This window comes from Macaca fascicularis, chromosome 6 (assembly GCF_037993035.2).
Source record: "Macaca fascicularis isolate 582-1 chromosome 6, T2T-MFA8v1.1".
NCBI classification, from domain to species: Eukaryota; Metazoa; Chordata; class Mammalia; order Primates; family Cercopithecidae; genus Macaca; species Macaca fascicularis.
This window is the reverse complement of record NC_088380.1, coordinates 116,274,390-116,288,805: the sequence shown is the minus strand read 5'-3', so window position 1 is coordinate 116,288,805 and position 14,416 is coordinate 116,274,390. Positions and strand designations below refer to the sequence as shown.

The 14,416-nt window shown below is 35.9% G+C and overlaps 1 protein-coding gene across 5 annotated transcripts in view; it reads right to left on the bottom strand.

Annotated features, from left to right (window-relative positions):
- The window catches only part of MAN2A1 (mannosidase alpha class 2A member 1), a 175,565-nt gene that overhangs the window by 38,175 nt on the left and 122,974 nt on the right, over nucleotides 1–14,416 (bottom strand). For all 5 annotated transcript variants that reach the window (XR_012414002.1, XM_005557492.4, XM_073994016.1 and 2 more), the window contains 4 exons: nucleotides 13,517–13,682; nucleotides 11,067–11,285; nucleotides 10,620–10,742; nucleotides 6,845–6,959 (listed from right to left, as the gene is read on the bottom strand). Coding sequence is in view for 4 of the 5 variants with exons in the window: in XM_005557492.4 (XP_005557549.1) it covers nucleotides 6,845–6,959; nucleotides 10,620–10,742; nucleotides 11,067–11,285; nucleotides 13,517–13,682 (623 nt within the window). In the remaining variant the exon portion in view is untranslated. The remainder of the gene's footprint in view (nucleotides 1–6,844; nucleotides 6,960–10,619; nucleotides 10,743–11,066; nucleotides 11,286–13,516; nucleotides 13,683–14,416) is intronic.

Genomic DNA, 14,416 nt, shown 5'->3' with positions numbered 1-14,416 from the left:
TTACCTAAGCCTGCCTAGCTATAACTTACTTAATGCTTTTTACTTTTAAATAAAACTAAATACGGAATATAGCTCTGGAAAAAAATGAGAGACTGATTGCAAACCACCTTAATGTCCTCATGAATCTTTTTATGGAAATAAAAAGAACTTCAGTGAAGTTCTGAGACCTTGTTTACAAGTAGGGCAGACACCAGGGATGGAAGCCCCAGATTCAACCGTCCTTAGAAGACGAATTTTATCACTTCTTGGCCTTTTGGCTAAGATCAAGTGTAGAAGATGAATTTAGAAGCAGGGAGTCAGGCAAAAGAGATTTTAGGTGAAACTAAGTTGTATGAAGACTGATGGTTACACCTAATTGAACATCTACCTTTTTTTATAGATTAAGAAACTGAGTCCCCAAGAAATGAAAGGACAAACCCATACTCCTCTGGTTTGCTTAGAGGCAAAACTAAGGATTTGGGTCTCTAAATCCCAATGTGATTCCTTATAAGAGGGGTCTTCAAAAGTTTCATGGAAAATGCCTATCATGAAAAAACTAAGCATGGATTTCATCAAAATAAACTCATACTTACTTGTTATAACATGTCTGAACAGGATCTAGTTTGAGGCACTAACAAGGGTGAGACTTCGGTTTGAAAAGAGCCCCTATCAGAGCAATATAAATTATGCTAAAATTTAAACAAGAACAAACATCAAATTTATGGTGAAGCTTGGGTAGAAGTATGGTGAAATCACTGATGCTTTATGAAAAGTTTATGGGGACAATGGTGCAAGAAAATCAGCAATTTACAAAATAGATAAATTGTCTTGGGAAGGGATGAGACAATGTCGAAGATGAAGACTACACCAATTTTCAAGAAAAAAATTAAGTCTGCTTTCCTGCTCTAATTGAAGAGAACTGACAATTAGCAGCTTATACAATTCTGACTGAAAAATTAAAGTTGAGGAAACTTTCCACTCAATGGGTGCCAAAACCACTGTGTCCAGATCAGCTGCAGACAAGAGCAGAGCTGTCAATGGAAATTTTACATAAGTGGGATCAAGATCCTGAAACATTTCTTTGAAAAATTATAATAGTAGATGGAATACAGCTTTACCAGTATGATTCTGAAGACAAGGCACAATCAAAACAATGGCTACCAAGAGATAGAAATGGTCCAGTCAAAGCAAAAGAAGACTGGTCAAGAGTAAAAGTCATGGCAACAGCTTTTTGGGATGCTCAAGGCATTTGGTGTGTTGACTTTCTGGAGGCCCAAAGAACAGTAACATCTGCTCGTTATGAGAATGTTTTGAGAACATTAGGCAAAGCCTTAGCAGAAAAACACCCAGGAAAGTTTCACCAGAGTTCTTCTCCACCATAATGCTCCTGCTCATTCTTCTCATCAAACGAGGGTAATTTTGTGACAGTTTCAATGGAAAATCATTAGGCATTCACTTACAGTGCTAATTTGGCTCCTCCTGATTTCTTCTTGTTTCCTAATCTTAAAAAATATTTAATGGGCACTCATTTTACTTAAAAATACAAGTAGACTGAAATGACATGGCTAAATTCCCAGGACCCTCAGTTCCTTAGGGATGGACTAAGTAGCTGGATTCACTGCCTACAAAAGTGTCGTGAATTTGATGAAGCTTACGTTGAGAAACAGTTTATATTTTTAATTTTTATCTTTTAATTTCATTTGTCCACAAACTTTTTGAAGTCCCCTAGTATGTTTAACTAGATGAAGCTCATTTTGATTCTCTAAAAGCCAAGAGTCAGGTTATAAATCCACTTATGTTTACATATTCAAAATTGCTCAGAGAAAAACTAAGCAACTCTCTTCGATTGCTAAATATGCCCATGCAAGGAAATCATTCATTTCAGTCAAAGGAAAGTCTTTTCTTCCATAGTTTTTGATGTCAGTTCATTGTATTTTACCTCCAGGCTACTTGTTTTCTTTGAGTAAGATCCATTACATATAATACTTTATAATATGTTGGTGGAAAATAGAGCAGAAGTATCCCATTTAAGATGTTTCCCCTAAGGGTTAAAACATAGTTTACACACACATACATACTCACTCGCTAACAAACACTGGCCTAGGAGAACACAGTCCTTGCACCAGTGAAATGTACATGACACACTGGTTACCCACAGTGACCTAAATTCTTCAAAGTAGCTGTTGGTATCAGAAACTAGGACACTAAAGTCCAATAATTACAGCTCTGAAGACAAGGCCACAGTTAGCAATGTCACTTACTGGTATTATATTATTGCAAGGTATGTACTTTCCTCTTAGGTGCAATATTAAATAAAACACAAGAGGATACAGGAGCTTCTGTTTGTATTATATTCTATCTTCTAATCACAGATTAACCAAAAAAGCTAAAGTAGCAGCCTATATGGTAATGTTTAAAGCTTCCATTAAATGAAAGATGATTATACTGCAAGAAAAATTAATTCCCACCTCTCTCAACTTTTCCCCCAGAAAAATGTTATTTTCTAAAAATGAAATAAATTGCATTTCATTAAATTATGGGTGCTATAAAATGGATTTATTAAACCTGACATTGTCAAAAAATTATATCTCATTAGAAATTTTTTTTTTTTTTTGAGACAGAACCTTGCTCCGTCGCCCATGCTGGAGTGCAGTGGCGCGATCTCAGCTCACTGCAACCTCCGCCTCCTGCGTTCAAGCGATTCTCCTGCCTCAGTCTCCCGACTAGCTGGGATTACAGGTGCGTGCCACCACATCCAGCTAATTTTTTGTATATTTAGTAGAGACGGGGTTTCACCTTGTTAGCCAGGATGGTCTTGATCTCCTAACCTCGTGATCTGCCTGCCTTGGACTCCCAAAGTGCTGCAATTACAGGTGTGAGCCACTGTGCCTCGCCTTCATTAGAAATTTCCAAACTGCTCTGATCTTGTAGAGCTTTTAAGGCTAGTGAGCACAAGATTTCTTCTAATTTAGTATTTTTAGAAACCTTTTGAATGCGATGTCTGAACGATAATGAAAAGGGAAACAGAGTGTTCTTTTATTAGCTTAAGAGATGTTAAGAAAGAGAGAGCCCTTCAACTGCACTTCTAATCATTTTCAGAATCTGGAGAGAATGCAAATAGAAAAACAAAAGTTAAATTCCAAACGAAAAACAAAAGTAGGGTTGAACTATAAGGCCTCTCAACTCTGTTTCAAAATCATTAAGGACCAAAGAGTTTATATAATTTTGGTAATGTTGCTTGATTTTCGTTCTTGATTTTGTTTTCTCCTGAAGCTTAATTTGGGCAAATAGTTACTTTGGGGAGAAAAAGGTCAAAGAACAACTAAAGTAGAGATTGAGAAATGTAAGAATATTTTGTCAGGTATGCATTACTTTAGTTTTTAAATTGAATTTGTAAGGTTTAACAAAAATAGACACCCAACAAAGACAATCTTTAATACTAACTCATTTTCTGTTTCTTTATTCCTTCTTGCTGAGAGATTACAAAATCTTTTGAATAATTAACTGGTTTAGTAACCTAATACAATTACAGTACGTAACCATAAAATATTAATAGTCTCTCTCCCCAAACCCTCATTTCCTCCTGGATTGAAAATCTGGTACTAACAACAAATAGGCTCTATTCATTAATACTAATCCAAATAACTGCATCTGGTTGGTTTAAGGGGGGGCAAAAGTAGCATATATCCAAAACTAGTTTAGTAAATTAAATTCAAGAATAAATATTTTTGTTATTTTATGCAATACTAGCTAAAAGCCAATCTAAAAAAGCATGGAAGTTGGCTGATGTCTTCTTTGCATCTAATATGAAAAGCCACATTTTGTCTATGAATTTTGATCAATCATCCAGATGTCTGATTTACAGGAAGCCAAAGTTTAAAATGTTAAACAACTTTCCAGTATTTCTTAATACAGAAAACTTGGCACTAAATAAAAGATCCCTGAAGACTGATCACCCTTTCAGGCAGTGTGAACACTGATAGAGCCAAATACCCTGAAGACTTCATATTTCTATCATGGGCCTTGATTAGTGATTTCATTAAAACCCAGTAAGCCAGGACTGAGACAACCTGAGTGTTCGGGCAATGATGTGTGAAAAACAGGAGAGACGGGTGAGTCATGAAAATTACTAAGGAAAGACTCTCTCCACAGCTGGACTTATCTTTTCCCAGAGGGAGATTCGTTAAGAGGAGCTCAAATACAAACATGGGAAGGTATACAGTTTGGAAGAAAGCATTTCAGGTGATCCTGGTATCTCTATTTCCTACCAACTACTTTCATGTTGAAAAAAAAAATGACCTGGACTGGAAAGAAAAAAATATTTATATGTTACTTCAAGTTTACATATGACAGCTTCACGTTTAATCCAGGCAACTACTGTAAAATTTATCAGTGAGGCACTCTAAGTTTGCATTACACTTATTTATCCATCATTTATTATTTTTTTCATATGCACGAGAACACCAAGGAAGGGAAGACAAATAATCTAGAAAGGAAACACATGAAAAAAGAAAATCAGTCCAGGTGCAGTGGTTCATGCCTGTAATACCAGCACTTTTGGGAGGATAAGGCGGGTGGATCACCTGAGGTCAACAGTTCGAGAACAGCCTGGCCAACATGGCAAAACCCCATCCCTACTAAAAATACGAAAATTAGCCAGGCATGCTGGTGTACACCTGTAGTCTCAGCTACCTAGGAGGCTGTGGCAGGAGAATCCTTGAACCAGTGGGGCAGAGGCTGCAGTGAGCCGAGATCGCGATAGAGGAGACTCTATCAAAAAAAAAAGAGAAAGAGAGAGAGAGAGAGAGAGAGAAAACTAAAGAATAAAAAACAGAAAAGAGGCAGAGGGCAAGACCAGCAAATAGAAATGGGCTACACGGAGAACCCCTTTGGAAGGCCAGGAGCCAGTCAGACCTCAGTGGCCCCTGCTCCTGCTTAACACTATTAGCCACTGGACAGTTCACTGCCCAGAGGGAAACAGGAAGAGAGGGGGAAAAGAAAAATGACAAGCATTTAGTTCTGATGAGTATAGTTTGCTCAAATAAGTAAATTGGCAAGTCAGAGTCTATCAATTTCCAAGTTAAGCACTAAGTACTCTGGCGAGCTAAGCTACAGCCACCAGCAGCAGAACAGGGCCATCTAGTCTACACAAACTGCCCTATGATGTGAGAACTAGAGGTCCTAGATAATCCAAGGAAAACCCAGAAGATATAGTGACATGGTTAAATAAAAGCAAAAGCAATTATGCAAATATATCTGATTGAGAAGTTGGAATTTTAGGATGAGTTGCTATAGCATTTACTCTGAGACACAGCCCATCTCTAAATATAACTGATGAAAAACAATGGTAAATCAAAGTTGATGACACAAGTATGTGCCAAAGTGTGTGCCACGTTGTACTCCAGGAAAAACTTTTCCACTAAAAAACAATAGTTTTTAGCAAACTTAAAAATAGATGAGCATATCTTCTATGCGGTAATGCTATAAAGCTGAAAATATAACTTAGAGCTCTCAGGGATATTAAATAATGGCTTATACAAGAGTACACACAGATAGTCAAAAACATAGTTTCTGACTTACCAGAAGTTTTGAGAAACTCAATAAAAGATTATTTCAGAACTACAGGTTTTCCTGTAGGTAGCAAAGTGATCACAGATAACTGCAGAAGTCACATTTAGGGCATAAAACCACCAACCAGAGAACTTTTACTTCTTGATTCATCCTATGAATCATGGGTTATTCTGAAAAACCTATCATATTATTACCTAAAGAAGTTGCGTGAGAAAGTTTGTCCATACCTGAAATTCTAACAAAAAGCAAATACTAATGAAATTTGAAATTAATAAAAAAGTTAAAAGCAAAATTAAATTTAACTATGAAATCAGAAAATTGAACTTCAGTTATCTAAGAAATTCCCTGAACATAGTAACCCTTTGCTTCCCCACAATACCTAAAAAGGAAACAGTGCCGGTCTACACATTTATCTTTAGTTTGTGAAATCCTTTATTTTTTACCTGTATGAAGATTCAGGGAAAGAGTATTTTTTCTTTTCTAATTTGTTCAACTTACCTAACAGCAAAGATAAATTTAAATGGCATTTTTATGAGGTCTTTTTCTAAGAGTGTCAAGAATATGGTAAATACCCTGGTTACTAGGATTAAATCTGTGGTTGGAAAAGCACACCATTCTAAAAACAACGGATTTTAAATCAACCAACCTAAATGTGCAAGTGTTTGGAAACCACAGCTCCACTCAGACCCCACAGAATCAGTTCCATTGCCCAGGATTAAGTTCTCAAAAGGATCAAAAGCCTATTTCCTATCACTTGGGTTCATAAAGATGCTGCTCAGTACTGTTCTAAAAATGATAAACAATTGCTAGGTTTTATACTTTACTGGGTAAAGAGCTGTAAACAAATGGAACTAGTTTAGAACATTTTTTTCTTAAAGTTACATTCCAGTGATACAGGCTATATTTAAGGAAGCAGGTCCCAAATATGTGTGTGGTCTACTAACTGAAAGTCATATTTAATATAATTTCCATTTCATAAAATCAAAACACTGTATTGTTTTCAGGTGTTAGAAATAAAGTTTCCAGTTCATGAGCTCATGACTAAGAACAATATGGCAACAGTTAAGAGAAGATATACAGAGGAAAATGTACATGTAGGGATTGAAATGTTTTACCATTTTTTATTATCAAAAGATAAGTTTCATATTTTAAATCACATTAAAAATATGATGTCAAGTTTACAAAAATATCATCTACAAAAACCAACTGTTAATTTATTAAGGATGGCATAAGAAAAGCAAGAATTCAAAAATCAGTATACATATGTTTCATAACTGCATTCCTATTTTCTTACCCTGTATGTGGTATAGTCGGACTCTATGAGTAACATGGTCAAAAAAGCAAGTCACTTCCGAGTAAATCCTTCCATGTGTCACTCTGACAAAGGGCGGTGTTGTGTAAACATAAGGCTGAGAAGAAAATAATATATTTAAGGAAAATATTTTGGCTTCCAAACTTTTAAAAGAATATGTTTATTATGGTTTCAAAAATGGAAAGTACATATCACCTGATATTTGCAATTTTAAGTGTAAACCAGATCTTATAAGGTAACAATATGCATGTGATAAAAACCCAACATGTTTTTTATTTTTAAAAATGCTGAAAATAGGAAATAAAAATGTTTACAACTTCATTGCTCTAGAAAGCATTCCTCCCAGCTATACAAATTTCTAACTAAAATCCTTCTATTTGTCCATATAGTTACTTATTAGAAACAGCAATCATCCTATAGAAGTTACATTTTCCCAGGTAAATAATTATTATAACCATGGTCCCAGCCCCCTAATGTTCAGGGTTTGAGACAGGTGGCAAGGATGACTACAGGGAGTCATCTAAGCAAACTGAAAGCAGGATTCAGAAACATAGTTTAATCACAGCTCGGTTTACTAAACTATAAAACATTTTGTCCTTTTACTTGAAAGAACTAGCTGAATATAAACTCACAAACTTGAAAAAACTACTTGGAAACCACTAGTTTAGTTTTTATTTAAATTTTAAAAACTGGTAATAAAGCACATAACTTATGTGACATGGAAGCAAATTTAAAACATTTATGAGTGATTATATTTTTAAAGTATTAGATACCTTAGCTCAACAATAGCATAGAAAGTTAGGCTTGCAATATGAACTACTTAAACAGTATAAGATTTTCGGCTGAGCGCTGTGGCTCACACCTGTAATCCTAGCACTTTGGGAGGCTGAGGTGGGTGGATCACGAGGTCAGGAGATTGAGACCATCCTGGCTAACATGGTGAAACCCCGTCTCTACTAAAAATACAAAAAATTAGCCAGGCATAGTGGCGGGTGCCTGTAGTCCCAGGTACTCGGGAAGCTGAGGCAGGAGAATGGCGTGAACCCGGGAGGCGGAGCTTGCAGTGAGCCGAGATCGTGCCACTGCACTCCAGCCTGGGTGAAAGTGCGAGACTCCGTCACAAAAAAAAAAAAAAAATATTTTCAGAATTGTGTAACTTTCTTCCAAATTTAACTCTTTTGCCAGGGAAAATTTTCTGGAGTTATTAAAATGCTTAATGGTTTACAAATTTCTTGTACCTAATTACCAAATAACTAGAAAGTGAGGGAGGGGATGAGAACCTGGGATGGTGAGTTCTGGGCTCTTGTCTTCTTCTGAGGCACTAGATTGCCTCATTCCCTGATGTTTTTTATTTTCTCTCTGTAAAAATGACAATCGTTTTATCTTTCTATCTCACATTAGAGCTATTTAAAGATAAAATGGTTTTAAATAAATTAGTTATTGGTATCTATGTATGAAATTCTATAGCACAACTGCTTTTTTAAGTATAAATACAGTCAATCAAAATAAAATGTCCAATGACAAAAGCTGGTAAATGAGAAAATATTGAAACAGCTCATAATTGGGATTCACTGCCCATCTTGGAATGCCTCATATGAGTTGTAGTTCGTCTTTAATTCTTCACTGACTTAAAAAAAAGAAAAACCCCAAACAGCCAAAAAAAAAAAAACCCAGAATCCTTACTGTAGCCTACACAATCGCTTAAAATCCAATACTAGATTTTAGTTAGCAGGTTTCATAACTTGTGGAACAAAAGTAACTATTTCAGGAGATAGGTCCCTAGCTAACAATAACTAGGAGAATATTTCACTGATCTTGAGGTGGAGAAAACCAATAAAGGTATAAAAGCAAAGGAAGAAACTCTAAAGAAAAAAAAAGAAATGACTACACAAAAATTTAAAACCACTATAAATGAGAAATACAATAAAATAATTAAACTAAATGACACAATAAGAAAAATTTTACAACATATAGGGAAAATGATTAATTTTACCACATATAAAGAGTGCTCAGATATCATCAGGACATGCCAACAGAAAAACAGTCAAAGAATAGAAAAAGGAAAACCACAAAAGAAACATGAAAGATAAATGAAGGCACAAAAAAGTTCAACCTTACTAGTAATCACAAAAATCTTAACAGAAAAATATTTTTCTACTAACTTATTATTATAGGCAAAGCTTTTAATATGGCCAATTCTCACTGGTTGGAGTGGGATTTTAGAGTTACTCTCAAAAAATGCTGGTGGGATTGAACATTTACCTAGTCTTTCTAGAGGGAAGATAAGCTGTACATAGCAAAAGTCCTTAAAAGACTTCAGAAACTGATACAAAATGACTCTCCTAGAAAGTTATTCTCAGAAATTCATCAGAATTGCATAAAAAGAATGGTACATACAAAGAAAGCTAGGCCGGGCGCGGTGGCTCAAGCCTGTAATCCCAGCACTTTGGGAGGCCGAGACGGGCGGATCACGAGGGCAGGAGATCGAGACCATCCTGGCTAACATGGTGAAACCCCGTCTCTACTAAAAAATACAAAAAACTAGCCGGGCGAGGTGGCGGGCGCCTGTAGTCCCAGCTACTCGGGAGGCTGAGGCAGGAGAATGGCGTAAACCTGGGAGGTGGAGCTTGCAGTGAGCTGAGATCGCGCCACTGCACTCCAGCCTGGGCGACAGAGCGAGACTCCGTCTCAAAAAGAAAAGAAAAAAAAAAGAAAGCTTATTACAATGTTACAGTAGTGAAGAATCGGGAGAAAAAGAATGTATGTAACATCTTAAACACAAGAGTATATATTAAAATTCGATTTTTAAAAACATACCATGAGATTGTGAGCATTGTAAGAAACGAAAAACAAAATATGTACGTGCAAGAAGTCAAGACTTGAGAATGGGAAGAAAAGGATATGCATAAAATAAAAGACAGTAAGAAATACATCCAAATGTTGGCAAGAGTTTTCACGGGATTGTGCACTAGTTGGTAAATTTTAGTGTTTTCTTCAGCTTCTGGCATTTTCAAAATGTGCCAGAGTTTGCATATTACTACCCTTATAGTCAAGAATGAGAAGAATTTGTTTTTTAAAGGGCTGAAAGTTAAGGAGAAAAATGGTCCAGTGGACAATCTATTTTTCCCATTGGCTAGAGGTTTTGTGTCTGTATAGAATGCATACATATAAACACCACAAAAGCTCCCTAACTCTACATAAAATCTAGTTTCTTCCCATGTTCATTGTTTATCCTAATTGAACATTGTTCATTGTAGCATCTTAACAAATTCCAACTCTAAACAGCTATTTATCTAACAGGGTCTCGCTCCATCAACCCAGGCTGGAGTGCAGTGGCGTGATCTTGGCTCACTGCAACCTCCGCCTCCCAGGCTCAAGCCATCCTCCCACCTTACCCTTCCTGAGTAGCTGGGATTGCAGATGCAGGCCACCATGCCTAATTTCTGTATTTTTTGTAGAAAAAGGATTTCGCCATGTTGCCCAGGCTAGTCTTGAACTCCTGAGCTCAAGCAATGTACCCTCCTTGGCCTCCCAAAATGCTGGGATTACAGGTGTGAGCCACTGTGCCCAACCATTTATCTAACTTTGGACCACAAATTGCTAAGTATCAATAAGGTGATAGATAATACTGAAACCAAAAGTTCATCTATCCCTAATAAATCAACAGATGATAAAATAATGACACTCACTTATCTTTTTCCTCAATACTTTTTCAATAAGTGTTTATTCCATTTGTCATCTCATCAGTACCACTTACCTTGGCATTACCATCAGGTAAGAAGAGGTAGGCACCACTTTTGTCTCTTTTAATCGTGGTTCCATACCATGAAAATTGCACACTTACTTCATGGTGTTTACCATCTTCTTTAGTCATCATTTGCTAAAGATTAAAAAAATAATAATAAGCCACTCACCACTAAGATGTTAAGCATGTTGCATCTGGTTCTATGTATATGGCAATTTAAAAAAACAATTTCTGTACTTATCTTGTGGACCAGTGACACACAGTCCATGGAGGAGCGCCACCCACACACCATACATGTGAGCAGCAAGTGGTCAATGAAGGTGCAAAAAGCTTCTTATGCATTCTTTTACTCAAGAGTATTTGATACAGCTCCACTTAAGACTTTTTTCCCCTTTTGCCTAATTAATCTACACACATTGTAGCAAAAACGATAAGCATTCTATGAATTTTAGAACATACCTTCATAAGTCCAGTTTGATCAAACCGAAGTAAAACAAAGGAGTTCTCTAGTGTTATACCTTCTTCAGTATTTATCATATTCTTTATGGTGAAAATTCCTCTATCTTCTACTTTATTGTTATACAAGACATAATCAGCTAAATGTGAATTTGAACTTGCTGATTCCAAAATCTTATACACTTTCAGTCCCAATGGTGGTATATGTGCTCGAAAAGAGATCTTTAAAAGATAGGGAAGGGAATTTATTCAAGATAAATGTTATCTACTAAGAGGCAAACCATTTAAACCAACAAACTATCATATCTTTTAAAAACAGAATCCAGTTGGCCCTCCATATTCACAGGTTCCATGTCCACAGTTTCAACCAACTACAGATAAAAAATATTTGAAAAAATAAAAACTAAAAAATACAAATAAAAACTATAGTATAATAACTATTTACATAGCATTTACATTGTATCAGATGTTACAAGTAATTTAGAGATAATTTAAAATATACAAGAAGATGTGTGTAGGTTATATGCAAATGCACATGCTTCTCAACTTACGACTGGGTTATGTCCAATCAAAATTTGAAAATATCGTTAAGTCAAAAAGGTGTTTAATACACCTAACCTATCCAAAATTACAGCTTAGCCTAGTCTACCTTACATGTACTCAGAACACTTACATTAGCCCACAGCTGGGCAGAATTACTTAACACAAATCATATTTTATACTAAATAGAAATAGCTTATGTAATTTATTATATACTGTACTGAAAGCGAAAAATAGAATCGTTGTATGGGTACTTGAAGTATGGTTGCTACTGAATGCACATTACTTTCACACTATTATAAAATTGAAAAATCTAGGTTGAGCCATTGTAAGTCAGGGATCATCTGTACTATGCCATTTTATATAAAGAACTTGAGCATCCACAGATTTTGTTATTCCCAGGCGGTCCTGGGACCAGTCCTCTACAGATACCAAGGGATGGCTGTATAACAATATTCTATAAATGTTTGATATCTTGTGGGTAAACCATACACATCTCAGTTTATCCAGAGAACCTAATAACCTAAAGTTGGTAGGCCTATCAAAAGCATTAGTGTTTTTATCCAATATGTGAACCTGCATTATCATTCTCAATTGTTTGGCTGTACTCTAGAAAGCCTAGAGAAGGAAATTCTCCATGAATGTAAGGGCTTCACAACAATGGCATTTCTTAATTATTAATTTTTTTGCAATATTATGATATTTTGGTATATAAAAATGATAAACATAATATAAATATTAAACAAGTTAGTTCAGTCAGCACTAGCAATCAAATGCTTGAAGTTCAGCAGACACTGAACAGAGCATGGGGGATGTACACAGTAAAAGACATGACCCCTCCTTTCCAGGAGCTATGGTTCCATTTTCTAGATGGAAAGCTTCCTGTAAAATCTGACCAAAATTTATATTCTAGTTTACCTTTCTATCTAAAAGATTATGCATATTTAAGAGTAGCTAGAGGGTGGATTACAGGGTCAGGAGTTTGAGATCAGCCCGACCAACACGGTGAAACCCCATCTCTACTAAAAATACAAAATTAGCCAGGCGTGGTGGCACATGCCTGTAATCCCAGTTACAGGAAACTGAGGCAGGAGAATCACTTGAACCCGGGAGATGGAGGTTGCAGGGTGCCGAGATCACACCATTGCACTCCAGCCTGGGCAACAGGAGTGAAACTCTGTCTCGAAATAATAATAATAATAATAATAATAATAATAATAAAAGTAGCTAGCAATAGCTTTTGTCAAGCAGAAACAGTTCTTAGAGTTCCTAGTTTATGGCTGTATCTCCAGAAGTGCAGTTTAAATTGCATTCCAGATTTTAAAAGTTTAACCTTTCTAGTGGTACAGTGATCAGTTTAACATTGCTTATTTTAAGAAACTTTGGCACAAAAAACACCTATTGAGCACAGATTTTCCACAATTATGTCTCTAAAAAGCAGCATCTTAATTATTTTAGGGCATTTATCTTCCATGGTGTGTTATGTCACCTTTGCAATGAAAACCTAAAACTATCCAAAGTTATTAAGGGTGGTATTTATCTCACTTTCGATATGCATAATTGTCATTAAATTCAGTTAGACCAAAACATTCAAAATGTTATGACTAATAATTACTGCATCACCTTAGAATAAACAGTATACATCCTTACAAAGATATACAATATACATATGAACAATATATAATAAGACACAATATATACACTAACAAAAGAAATTAACATTTTAGGGAACACAGGATCGTTTTTCCTTTAGTGTCATTTAACCCACCAGTTAAACTCTCCGGTATTTACAACTTTCATCACCTCACATACACCAACATGATGGCTAAATGGGGGCTACTGTACATACATAAATTATATACTGGCTAGGTTTGTTTTACAATGCCTCCTTAAGTTCTATGGCCACAACATACCTCATAGGCTGTTTCTGAAATAGTATTTGCTGTATCCCAAACTGCACTGACTTGAACTTCCACAGGTTTTCCTGAAGCAGAGAACACTTGCACCGTGGGGGAACTCACATAAACTGAGACCACCGAGATTCGGTCTTGTTCTAAAGGATTATAGACCACAAGGTACCTGCAAAAACAGCTGCTTCATTATTTGGATCTCAAAATATTTGTACTTCTTTCATATACGTATACATACATATTTTTGAGATAGCGTCTCACTCTGTCACCCAGGTTGGGGTGCAGTGGTGAGATTATAGCTCACTGCAGTCTCAACCTCCTGGGCTCAGGCAATCCTCCCACCTCAGTCTCCTGAGAAGCTGGGAGTAGCAGGTGTAGTGCATGCCACTATACCCGGCTAATGTTTTTCATACTCTTCATAATACTTTAGTTCATGGACAGTCATAGAGCCAACTCATGGAGAAGAATTAACAGGAACATTCTGTGAGAACTTTCAGAGAACAGGCAATTTCATCACAACAAATATCACACAGTACAAAGGGTAATTAAATAATGATTCAGAAGCCCTTTCTAAAGAATTAATGCTTTACTAATGCAAGATATTCATAGATTTGTAATAAAGCTTTTCTGTATCCCAGAAAAAGACTTTATAAATACGGTTTTATTCATCTATCTAAAAGAATCAGCTCCATACAACTAATACCCTGATCCTTACCTAATCTCACCGAATAAAAAAATTCACAATTTGTTTGCAATTTAGTCACAATTAGTTCCAGGTAAAAATCTAATATTCATTTTAGACCACTAAGAATGTATGGCTATATGTGGAGAATCACATAATTCACACACGTATTTTATATACAATAGGACTTTATTATTAAAGAAAGTTAATTCTAAAAAAAG